Source organism: Platichthys flesus, chromosome 6 (assembly GCF_949316205.1).
Source record: "Platichthys flesus chromosome 6, fPlaFle2.1, whole genome shotgun sequence".
In the NCBI taxonomy this organism is placed as follows: Eukaryota; Metazoa; Chordata; class Actinopteri; order Pleuronectiformes; family Pleuronectidae; genus Platichthys; species Platichthys flesus.
The window spans coordinates 4,668,665-4,681,013 of NC_084950.1; the positions used below are offsets into that span (position 1 = coordinate 4,668,665).

The following is a 12,349-nucleotide window of genomic DNA, read 5'->3' on the forward strand; positions in this document are numbered from 1 at the left end:
CTGTTCAAACTGAGCTGGTGCGTCTGGTCTGTCGTGGACATTTAGTTGCCGATGGTTCAAGAGGATTTAAAGAATCGTTTTTTTGAAAATATTGACCTTATTGAACGTACACAAGTGTTTCGGTGGCTTTGAACATGTGCTTCCTTTGAAGTTCAACTCTGGTGAACTTTGACCTGTGACCGGGCCCTGACCCCTCACAGGGGGTCAATGATATTTGGCTCTTACAGTGATGAGCTCATTTAGAACCTAGTGTACGTCATTGATTAGACAGTTCACTGTAAATAAGACGGTTGAGTTTTTGAGAGAGTTCATGATCCCAGGGTTTGTGAACAGACCTTCAGCCTGTTTGGTGCATCATCCAGTTTAGTCACAGCGGTGTCTCGTGACAGAATATGAGTGATGTGGCCAAAAAGCCGTGAACCAAAGGGTCACAGGAAGATGTTTCTTCAGGATTGATGTCTGCAGCGAACCGTACTTGAATTCAATCCCCTGCCTGGGCTTCTCTGTCAGACTGTAGTGCTCCAGTGTGGAGACGAGGGGGGGGGAGGGAGGAGGGGAGGAGGGCAAAGGGCTGGCAGAGTTGAAGATAGCGATGAGGCACAGCGGACTTGGGAGTCAAGCATGTGGCACTGGTTGTTTGTGTAACTTGCCAAGGATGCGGATCATGCGTGGTTCAAATACCCGAGCGTCAGACCTGCGGGCCCCTCGTCTATTGATGTCACACAGGCAGCGCAGGGGCCCCGGGATTCTTGTTCCCATTCGTCTGAGCAACGTCAGAAGGTCGGAGACGTGGGGTCACTGTCGCCGGCGTGTTCTCTGGTCCATCTTTAACCACTTCTTACTTTACGAAGCTCGGCAAGAGTTGTCTTTAATGTGCAATGTAAAGGGAGCGGACTTTTATTTTGAAATTTTACTACTTGACCTGCAATACTCTACTGTAACTAGCAAAGTACCGGCCAGGCCAGCTCGGTGAAATATGATTTAGAGGAAGTAGCAAGACTCGGTCAGATCCAGCTCCCGTCTGATCCCACAGGGTTTTACCTCATGGTCTGACGTCACTGGAACTGGCCCAGTGAGCGATGGTTTACGCCCTTTAAGCTCCAGCTTCCGTCTCGTAGCAGAGACGATTGTGCAGTTGTCTGGTGATGGTGTGTGTGTGTGTGTGTGTGTGTCTTTCTGTGAGTGTGTGTGAGTCTTGTCATGTTACGTCTCTGCCAAAGCAACAGTGGAGATGGTATGAGATAAACTGGGTGGACGGGGATGTGAACTCAGAAGCTGCTGCTGCTGAGACGAGAGCACTGAGTGTAGCTAAAAGGTCACGTGATAAAAAAACAAAAGGAGAATCAAACGCTTCCAGGACAAAGGACACTCGAGTCAACATTGTGTGAATACTGTGATTCAAGAGAACGACCTGACACCACCAGGATGTTTTTGTGATGTTTTTAGATTTTTCTTTTCGAGCACTGACACCACTGGTCATTTGTGTTGGGGGGGGGGGGGGTCTCTTTTGTCTTTTTGGGGCCTTGAGCATGTGATCACTCATTCTCACTGATCAGCCTTCATCACCTCACCTGTAGGTTTCTCTGGGTCGATTTCACAGAACTGACGAATCGGTCCGTGAGGTTTTTATTTAAAAATGTTTTTGGGGCTGATTTGTCAAAATGTACAAAAAGGTGCAATTTATTCAAACTGAGTGCAATTTACTGAGCGGGGGGGGGGGGGGGGGAGAGATGCTGACACGCAAGATCACACCTTCCTGCGGTGATAACAAGTCTGTGTCCACTACTGTCTATTTATTTGATTTAATATGTTTCAGAGGACACTGTCAGCACGACAATGGTGAAATGACAAAGTCCCAGTGGCTCCTCCAGACGAGCGATGCCTTGGTACTGTGTGAAATGAAAGTTGATAATGTTTACACCTGCAGCAGCTTAGCTTAGATCCGCTTGAGAGCTCGAGAACCGAACGTCTGAAGGAAACACAACGAGCTCCGCAGCTTTTGCATGAAGTCATTTCGGCAGAAAAAGGAAAAAAGGTCGTTTGAGGTGATTCAGCAGCGACTGAGAGATCTGTGAAGTCAAAATGTCATCTTTCTACATGAACCTTTACTTCCTTAATTCCCCCCCTTTGTGCATGTGGAGTTCTGAATGGACGAGGTATGTGTCACCACTTTTTGATTAAGGATCTGGATTTTGCCATTTGTGCTCATCATACCTGTTCAGCTGGTTTTAAAAATGTGTTGGTTCACAGGGAACTGGAGGTCTGTGGGAGGATCTGTGATTGTGTGTCTGTCTGTGTGTGTGTGTCTGTCCCTGTGTGCCAGCAGCCTTTGTGTTTCTCTCTCAGTTTTCTATTCCTGCACTGAGGGGAGAGTGCTTCCTCTGAGTCCCCCTCCTCTTTTTTAACATATACCTCACCTTCTGCCTTAGTTCCGATTATTGAAATGATTGTAAGTTAGTTTGAAACAACAGACTTCTCCAATCATTTTGTCTCTGAAAAAAAAAAATATATGATGACGACTAAGTAAAATACTATATTGCAAATGGTTTTCCTTTTATTTTTGTACGTATGTGCTGTGCACAGCAGTCAACTGTATTCCTGAGATGATAATTAAAGAGGTTTTGTAAAAGCTGTGGTTATTTCCTTGAGCCTGAGTGACACAGACTGAAGAGAAACGACGAGCTGGAGTGAAGACGTCTCCCCTCGAGAGGATGAGCTGGTGTGTGGCGCCCTCTACCGGTGAAGCTCAACATGTAGAGCACGACAGCGACGTTTGCAGGGAATGGAAATGTAACTGGAAACAGAATTAGTGGAAACATTGATTTCACCAGAGTTTAAATACTCTAAGTAATTACAGATATTAAAGAGTTTTAAACGATACAAACATTATGCATGGACGTTTTTCGAGGATGAAGGACAAAGGATGTCATATCTTCTACAGACGTTTAATCCCTTTGATTGTGATTTGTGAATATGAGCTTTAGAAATTAGATTCGATGAGGAATGAAAATGAATATTGGATTTAAACGCCTGACTCTAAGAAACAATAGGAAACCTGCAACATAAAGTGACGCCCCTTCGTTCCAGTCCCTGCTGCCTGTCCTCATCAATAAGTCAAATATTGCTGCTGCCGCCTTATCACTTCTTCTTCGTGTGATGCGGCTCAACACCTCCAGTTGATCCCCTGGTCATTAATATGCGCTGCAGTAGGCGTTTACATTTTCACAGCTTCTCTAAATACCGATCCACGTCCAGACTGTAAATATAAACCATCACAAGTTGCGCTCGCAGCTTCTCGGGAATGTGCCACGAACAGTTTATAAAAACCTCGCACTGTACTTCAATGTGTTGATCGGATGTTTGTTGCCCAGGAGTAAAGTAAAGTCTGACGTCACAGAATGTTAACTTTTCAGGGACTTGATTAAAGAGTTGTCAGAAGGACAGTGAGGTCAGGACGCGTTGGGGTCGTGGAGGCAGGGTGTGACAGGAAGGGAGGGGCAGGGGAGGTGTGGACAGTTCATTAATAAGCAATGAGTCACTCACCTCGGGACGTCCGTCAGCAAACTGTGACACATGCTTCAGTGCTTCATTCCTCAAATGGTCACATGTCGTTTTCTGGCCTGAGACATTGATCACAGGTGGATTTTCTATTTTCCTAATTTAAAGAAGCTTCATTCATTTAAGGGTTGTCACTTCTTTCTCTTGATGATAAACCATCTCCATCCTCCTCTCAAATCTTCTGCCTCCGTTCTTCTCCAGACCCCTTACAGGTTAAATCTTTATTTCAGATGTATGTTTTAAGGTTTGAACAAAGAAAAGAGTGAATTTGATTCTTCCAGATTAAGAAGTTTTTGTTGAATGTGGAGATGCCAGCCAGAGCAATAACCAATCAGATTGTGTCTCAGTGGTTTAAGCTTGGAAGAACTTGCACGCAGGCAACCCTTAACCACGGATAAACAGGCCAGCTCTCAGTCATTTGGTCAATGAGTTAGCAGGTTTATTGACCCTGTGCTTAAATAGACCTGTTGGACTTTCTCCTCCTCCACCTCCTCCTCCTCTATCTGCCCACACACACACACACACACCATCGCGAGCACTTGCTCTGCTGCAGCCCAGAGTGAAGCGAGCCCAGCATCCCGGCTGACCATGCACCCGGCTCTCCTCTCTCTCCTCCTGACAGCCCTACATGTGTCTGTACCGGTGGATTGTAGGCCGAGGCCCCGGGGCTCGGCAGAGCAGCGACCACACCGCCGGCCGAGCGGCGAGCGCAGGGGATCGAACACAGACCCACCGGCTGGTCCGGCTCGGCTGCACATAGACCTCAGTGGATCGATGAAAAGAGGCGTTCACAGGGAGACTCTGGGTGAGTGCTCAGTTCATTTCACTGAACATGACTTCATTGCTCTGAGAAAATGATTGATATAAAATGAATTAAACTTATATCCAGTTTATTTCTTAGAGCAATATCATGTTTTACATATATGTTCCAATAAACTGGAATACAAGTTAGACAATCTAGTTCGAATGATGTGTTAAATGTGAGTTTCTAAAAGTTTCTGAATCTTTCCTAAACCTTCTCTCACTATATAAAGTGTTTGATAGAAACATCAGTGACACAGTGTTTCTCTTTTATAACTAACTGTCACATTTGAACCTGTTTTCTTACAGTTGTTTTTCCAGTGAGAAGCAACTTTGTGTCAATATTTGATTTGAGGAGAAAACGTTTCCTCTGTGTGGACGTGGAGGGAGAGCTGCACGTCTCTGTGAGTAGTTACCTCACAAAACTCTTTGACTGAAGTCAGAAAGAAATGGCTGCAGGGGGAAAACGGTTTGTAAATATCCTGCATTTTTCTGCTTTTCACCAAACAGAGGCAGAAAGACCAGGCGGATTGCCTCTTCCAGCGCATCTGGTTGGACCTGCCAAACCACCAGGACGCGTTTTACTCTGCAACCGGCGGCAAGCTGCTCAAACTGAAGGGGGCCCATCACCGGGGGCCAGCTGAGGCGTCCTCGGTGCAGCTGGAGACGCTCCTGGGTCCCTCGGTGAGGAGACAGAGGAGGAGCGAGGAGGTGAACCCCTCCGATCCGTTAAGAACCCACTCGCTCCCCGACCCTTCTGCCAAAGATCACAAGGAGACGCCTCAGGGCCAAACTGAGCCGGACCAGGCCGGGGCCGTGTCCAAAGAGACCATCACCTCCTGCGACGACCCCCTGAGGGTCCTCCAGCACAACGGGCCGGTCAGTCCTGTGAAGACCAACATCGCAGACCGGCCCGAGCAAGACTGAGACACTGAACTTCATCGAGGGACTGAATCGGGGGGGGGGGGGGTGCAGGACGTTATGATTGTGATGGACGTCGGTAGATGTCTCGGGCCACGTTAGAGGTGATTTCCGGAGAGGTCCACATTTTAAAACTTCTGAGAAAAAGAGTTTCATCAAACCCTTGAGTCGTGTTTCTCTCCTTTCATAGGTTTTGGTTTGAACGAACCTTGTACACGAATGGACTCGAACCCGGTTACATCACAGCGCTTCTGTTTGAATAGCAGACAACATTCGACATAACCACAGGGCGAGTGTTCTCCAGTGTCCTGTCGTCCTTTAACCTCCTGTGTGAGTTGAACTTCAAACCCCGGCATATGTACAAAAAAAAATATTATAATCTGGAAGTAATTATGAATATTTATACAGAAAAAAGAAAAGAAAAAATACAACCTGTGCATTTTGTTGTTCATTCATTAACAGGATCCAATTATATCAGGTGCAGGACACCAGTAGTCTCAATGATATAAATATATTTATTTATTGAAACGTGTTAATTGATCCTAGTTCTACTGTTTTATTATTTATATATTTCACGTTGTCTTATTTCTAATACGGAAAATAAATGATAACTATTCTGTGGATTGTCTATTTATTTGTATTTTTTCTCCTCGTTAACATTTTCTATAAATTGGTGGTGAAGGTTTATTGTGGTGAATGAGGATTTTATCATTTGAATTATTAGAGATAAACTTTTGAAATGTTTTACGCCTCAAACACTGAGAACTGCTACAAACTTCAAATGACTTCACACACTTCATTCTCTCCAACAATTCAAAAATAAATCACACAACCTCTATACACACAACCTACTGGTTATGCAATTGGTCAATATTCGGCCTGGACCAATATTGTCCAGATGAAGTCATGAGTTTCCAATGATTGTAGACAGTGTTGATGAAGAATCAAGTTTACTGATGTGAAATATCTTGCGAAGGAGAAGAGATGAGAAGCAGTTTTATCAGGAGGAAAAATTTTCTCTCGAGTCTCCACAATTAACACAATGACACAGAAACACAACACAACAGCTTCCCACTGTTCAGCAAAGAGATGTGTATGAGTCCGAGGCTCGTTATTACATCACAAAGTCGTTTCAATTACAAAATAAACTGAATCTGTAAGTGATTTTTCCACACAGTAGATTCCTGGGGTCACATCCTGTCTACCCTCCTGATTCCACACAATGACTAAAGTTTTCTACTGTAAATACTTTAGTTTAGTTGAGAACTGCAGTAGAGGGGCCGTGCAGTCAGATTCCAGTGCATCACACAAGGTGTCTCCATGCGTTTCTCCCTCTGTCGCCTGAAGTGTTAATTCATGAGAAAGTCACTGATTTGCAAAAAAGTCAACACGGCTGTTTTCCTTCGTTACAGAGACGAGCGGCCGGAAGACGGAAATAGAAACACGGACTCATTAGAAGACAGAGTTTCCTATTTTTACAGCAATGAGCAACCGAGCAGCAACAAGTGATGGTGACATCGCCTGCAACACAAACTACCTGGGGTTAGAGAGGGAGCTCAAACCGTGGGAATAAAGGAGATTTGAACATTCTTCACAATAATAAAGATGTTGAAAAGTTGAAAGTTGAAATTAGTTCCCAAATGTGGGTGAACTGTACTTTGTGGTGATCGAGCTCCAAATATTAAACTAGAGGGACACATTCCTCCTCATATTGAATCAGATACATACACCAAGTACATAGATGTGTCCTGTAAACTATTCACAGTAAAACAAAGGCACAATATACACTCTCTGATAAAGTTGAAATGAAAATGTGTCACCGTTCAGTAACTGAATAAAGATCAACCTCACAAAATCCAGATCCACGTACATTTTCACGCATTGACACGTTCTTCATAAAGATCTTTGTATTAGTTCTAGAAAACTTTCCCTTGAAATATCTTAATGAAACCACATTTATATTCACTTTATCCAGATCTTTATTTGGATCCTCACCACAATAAATGTGTCTGAAAGTTTTCCACCAAGATTCAGGATTTGTTCACTGGGATATTGTTGTTTTGTTGTTTTGTTTTTATGTACAGTGCACCAACCACACTATGGCAATTTCCAATATATGCAAATATACGTGGCATAAAAATCAACGGAAATGAACAACGCTGTGAAAAAAGAGAAACCATTGACCTGCACCATATGTGTGTGGTTTCTTTCATGACCCACGTCACATCCTACCACCACGATTTGTGGTGAACCAGTGGTTTTGGTGTAATACTGCTGAATAACAGACAAACAGAGACTTTACACAGACTCTTCCTCACGTCACTAGAACCTTTGACCTTCTCCACATATCAAATACATGTTTTAAATAACAAGTAAAGTCTGAGGAGGTTTTTCTCTCTGTTCTTCTCCCACCGTCTCCTGCACCTCCTCCAAACCTCTGCGTTCCCATCGCTCCTCCTTCTGCTCCTACTGGTGACCGAGCTCTTTGACGTGGTCGCTCCTGTGGACGAACACGCAGCGAATCCCCGACAGCTGGAACCCGTCCTCCTCTTTCCTCAGGCTGAGGACGAACCGGCACAGACCCGTGTTGGGACTCAAGGAGAACACGTGTGCTTTGTCAGAGCCCTGAGGCAAAGAACAGAGCAGCTCCTCCACGAAGTAACGCACCATCACACACATGTAGGCCCCGTGCGTGACCACCAGAGCGTGGACCGGGACCCCCCCGACCCCGTCATCCGCTCTCCCCTCCACGGCCGACGGGCTGGACTCGTCCTCGGTGCTGTGGTGCCAGTGTTCGGCCCCGAGCTGCTGCAGAGTGTTCTCCATGAACTCTTTGACCCGCTCCTTCACCTGAGCAGAGCACAAGGCCGTTACGTGTGCTATTTCTTTTTTTTCCACACAAACCAACACACACACACACACAAACACACACACACACACACACACACACACACACAATGTTCGTCACAGGGAAAAAAAAGTGCTTACGTGCAACGGTGAGGGATTCGAGTTAAAGGGTGTTAAATTCAAAACAACACAACAGTGTTCCGGTGTCAAACACACACACACAACCACACACACACCCACATGCCAACTCCAGTTTCACCCTGATGCAACAAACTGTAACCAGTGGATGGGGGGGGGGGGGTTAACGTCAACTCTATCTTTGTACATCTGCATCATCATCATCACCTTCATCATGTGGCAACGTCCGAGCCAAGATCGAATAACTGAGGCCTGACGAGGAATCTCTGTAATACAACATCACCCCCCCGACGGTGTCACAAGCTGAGTGACTGTTTAATCAGAGGCAGTGACGGACACTCTGCAGTTGATTGACAGCCCTTTGACCCTGATTCACTCCAGCAGGTCCATGCGAGACACAAAGATGCAAAGAGGCAGTGACGTAGCAGGTCTCATCCTCAGAGGCGGTGGAGGGTGAGTGTTTCCTGCCACCTACTGGTACTGTGTGCGTACTGCACCTGGGCACTGAAGCCACACTAATGATACTAAACTAATAACACACTAATAACTAAAGATGCATGATTATTAATACGAGCACATTAAAACCTGTGTGTGCAGTGAAGTAACACAGCTGATGAATGAATAACCTTCTGGTGGAAGTTGAGTCTCACCTGCTCTGGAGTCTCGCCCCCTGGTGGAGTGAAGCCGGGGAACGTCTGACCCGCGGCCTCGGCCATGTCCCTCACGTCCTGCAGTCGTCCCCCCTCCGCGACGCCGAAGCTCTGGAGGACAAACACGTCATCAACTCACTGACTCGGACCTTTGATAATCTAACAGAGACTGAGACATGTTTTGAAATGTGAAGACGTGTCCCTCACGATCTCTTTGAGCAAAGGGTCCAGAGCCATTTGCAGCGAAGAGCAGCTGCTGTTGTGTTTCATGATAGTTTCAGCCGTCTGGAAGAAAAACAGAAGAAGCAGCTCATCACACACGGAGACACAACATGGATGAAGAGGAGAGGACGTCAACCTTCATCAACTCAACACCACTGAAGTGAAGAAGGGACAGGATGTGGAAATAAGAATATATAATATATAATATATCATGTATATGAGATGGATCCCGATGTGAATGTACCTGCTGAGCTCGCAGCAGATCACTGACGAACACGTTGCTGAACTCTACGTCCTTCAGGTATCGACCTGCAGCCTCGGCCTGCTGCAGCCCGACCTCAGAGAGAGGAGCGTCGATAGCCTGTCCTGGACGGGGGGGGAAGTAATGGTTATTAGAAAAAGAGAATAACTGTTTGGATTTTCTCAGCACAGATATTCTGAATCGTATACCTTGCAGGAGACCTTCTTTGTTGTAGCGTGTTTCTCCACTGCAGGAAATACAAAAGGCATCAGTGTCAAAATGCAGGAAGTGGTTCTTCTTCATAGCTTCCTCCATCACAGGGCGTTGATGTTTTTGTTTAATAACTTGTGTTTGTCTTTATATTGTTTTGCTAATCATTTGTTGCTTTTTGCCTTGAGTTATGTAATTGATCAGGAATAAATACTGTTATAACTTCATATATTAATTATCATATCAAACTGATTACTATACTATTGATTGATAGATCTGAGCAGACACCTGCATGTGTATTCATTTATCCCCCTGGCGGTCCTTCCGAGGTACTGCAGCCTCCACCGACTGGACAACACTTAAATGTCCCGAGTGTCCCTGAACTAGACCGTGTTTTTTGAATTATAAAACTTTATTTATAAGTGTGTTTATTAACAGTAATACATGACGCTCCAGTATCTATTGATCCCGACACACACACGTGATACGTGCTGCAGCAGCATGGAGTTCACTCATTAAACATGGAGACATGTAACTTTAGTGTCAAAGAGGTAATAGATTACTGCAGGTTACTCTTTCTGATTCAGGTCCACAGACACAGTCACAGACACAGACAGAACAGGACCAGGGTTCAATTAAAACTAATACAAACATGAAGAACCATCTTTAAACTCACTTACTGTCGAACAAGAGTTAAACCAAACCTCAGAGCCCTCATGCTGGTTCACGACACACGTGGGCGCGCCTCAGCTGCTCGCTCCTGGGGCTTTAAATAAAGCTGCAGCCGTGCACGAGGTCCCCAGGAAATAAAGTGGATCAGTCCATGTGAGTGCGCACGAGCGACAAGCAGAATAAACCATTAATTAATACAACACTCAATTATAAAGATTATTGTGATTATTTCTGGATTTACATTGGGCCTGATTCACTTCCTCCTCTGCTCTGATTGGCTGAATACAGTTACAAACACGTCATGTGATCAATTCTATTCACTGAGGAATTGTCTTTTATCAAGTACATGTGATTATTGTTAATGATATATTAAACAAATCCTGCTCTTACAGCATGTGGCCACTAGAGGGCAGATGTAGCTTCTTTCTCCTTTCACAGACGCTTTTAAGACTCATTAGTAAAAAGTCTCCAGAACTTTTTACTCTGATCAAGCAAAGTTAAATAAGTAAGTTAGTTAAAGTATGAGGGTAAGAATCCGACATAAGAACAGGAACAAGTGTAAGAATAAGAATAAGAATAAGGATAAGAAATGGAATAAGATTTAAATATTTCCTGGAACAATATTATTGTGTTTAATGTCTTTATTTCCTATAAATCATTTCAGCCACAGATACCTTTATTTCCATAAAAGGTTTAATCTATTTGCTGTGTTTCTGTATATTTGTGTTATGTTGTTGTTATTCTTACATGTATTTATACTTGAATAAATATATAAATCTGTGTGCTATTTGTGCCTTTGTCCAAGTTGTCATTGATTTGAGAAGAAGAAATTAATCTTATTAGGACCAAATAAAGAATAAATCACTCAAATAAGTCCTGACCTTCCTGTTAAGTCATTAATCAGAATATCATGTATTGTAATTACACTGTAGGCTATATATTATTTATATTTTTTCTATTTCCTTGTGTTTGTTTTGCATGTTTCCATATTACCTACTTTTTTTTACTGATGTTTCTTAACACTTTCCTGCTGTAGCACTTCAAAAGTTCCTGTAGAGACTGATAAGGATTTATCTTAACCCCCCCCCCCCCACCCCCCATTAAATGAGTGAATTGTAATATGCAGTAGATCTAATTCGATTTATTTACTTCTCCACATGTTCTCCATCATATTTCAGTATCTTGGTATAGACACCAGGAATTGTAAAGTGATAAACTGTATTTCCTGAGCTTTTAGCTAACAGCACACACACACACACTCACACATGCACACACACTTATCATTTTATCACGACAAACAATTGTAAGCACACATCCGACAAGGAACAGAGTCGTGGGAAATAGTGAGCTGATGTGGTGTCACACCCTTTAAAGCAGACGTTTATTGACCAGAGGTTGTGCAACAGACATTTGAGGTACATGATATGAGTTATTGTGGAGGGGAGGCAACTCGAGGGGGAAATCTGCACCATTCAAACTTCCAGATATCAGAATATTTATGGTTGGACACGACAGACTGAGCTCAACCCATTCATTTGTGGCGGTTACAATGGTGCTCGCACACAAAAAAATAACAACACATCTCTTTCACATAAGGAATCCATGTTTACTGATATTCAGAGTGATTGTGGTTGTATAAAGCAAAGAACTGCACTTTGGCCTTCATAGGAACGCTGTTTCTTTTCCACCCTCGTCTCACGCGCACACAACAGATCAGATGTAGCACCGGCATGAACAGAAACAAACGCACTGTGTTAAAACCCCCAAGATAAAGTTGCCTTGTTGTGACCCCCCCCTGCCCCTCCCCTCCAATAGGTGTTGAGTCCAAGTGGAAGCCTTGCATGTTTCCCGTTTTCCCATCGTACTGAGCAAGTCGTTTTTTGTTTTTTTTCCCACCAATCCAGTGGGATTCATCCACAAATGTGATAATGTGTATTCTCTCTCCTCCGATCCAGGCTTCCCTAACTGCAGAGGTATAGGTGACGGATTTGTGAGTTTTCTATCTTGTCCAGTAATCCTGAGGTATAGGAAATACCACTGATGCAGAATGTGACTGAAGAAGGAGAGCAAAATAGATAAAAAATAAAAG

At 44.0% G+C, this 12,349-nt stretch overlaps 2 protein-coding genes across 2 annotated transcripts; one reads left to right on the top strand and one right to left on the bottom strand.

Annotated features, from left to right (window-relative positions):
* The first annotated feature begins 4,055 nt into the window (after positions 1–4,055).
* LOC133955350 (uncharacterized) lies at positions 4,056–5,901 on the top strand. The gene is made up of 3 exons (XM_062390145.1): positions 4,056–4,363; positions 4,669–4,763; positions 4,870–5,901. The coding sequence occupies exons 1-3, from the start codon at positions 4,147–4,149 to the stop codon at positions 5,284–5,286; spliced, it is 729 nt and encodes a 242-aa protein (XP_062246129.1). The 5' UTR covers positions 4,056–4,146; the 3' UTR covers positions 5,287–5,901.
* A 312-nt stretch (positions 5,902–6,213) lies between these two features.
* tigara (TP53 induced glycolysis regulatory phosphatase a) lies at positions 6,214–10,396 on the bottom strand. The gene is made up of 6 exons (XM_062390144.1): positions 10,269–10,396; positions 9,588–9,625; positions 9,382–9,503; positions 9,123–9,200; positions 8,916–9,026; positions 6,214–8,130 (listed from the first exon to the last, which is right to left on the bottom strand). The coding sequence occupies exons 1-6, from the start codon at positions 10,304–10,306 to the stop codon at positions 7,747–7,749; spliced, it is 771 nt and encodes a 256-aa protein (XP_062246128.1). The 5' UTR covers positions 10,307–10,396; the 3' UTR covers positions 6,214–7,746.
* Positions 10,397–12,349: the final 1,953 nt, after the last annotated feature.

What these genes read in the sequence shown, in the direction of transcription:
- tigara (XM_062390144.1), bottom strand. Translation starts at nt 10,306, where the DNA reads ATGAGGGCTCTGAGGTTTGGTTTAACTCTTGTTCGACA. An exon ending in GGTTTAACTCTTGTTCGACA is followed by an intron (nt 9,626 to 10,268) that starts GTAAGTGAGTTT and finishes TATTTCCTGCAG; the next exon opens with TGGAGAAACACGCTACAACA. An exon ending in GGGGCGAGACTCCAGAGCAG is followed by an intron (nt 8,131 to 8,915) that starts GTGAGACTCAAC and finishes TGCTCTGCTCAG; the next exon opens with GTGAAGGAGCGGGTCAAAGA.
- LOC133955350 (XM_062390145.1), top strand. Translation starts at nt 4,147, where the DNA reads ATGCACCCGGCTCTCCTCTCTCTCCTCCTGACAGCCCTACATGTGTCT. An exon ending in CGTTCACAGGGAGACTCTGG is followed by an intron (nt 4,364 to 4,668) that starts GTGAGTGCTCAG and finishes GTTTTCTTACAG; the next exon opens with TTGTTTTTCCAGTGAGAAGC. An exon ending in AGGGAGAGCTGCACGTCTCT is followed by an intron (nt 4,764 to 4,869) that starts GTGAGTAGTTAC and finishes TTCACCAAACAG; the next exon opens with AGGCAGAAAGACCAGGCGGA.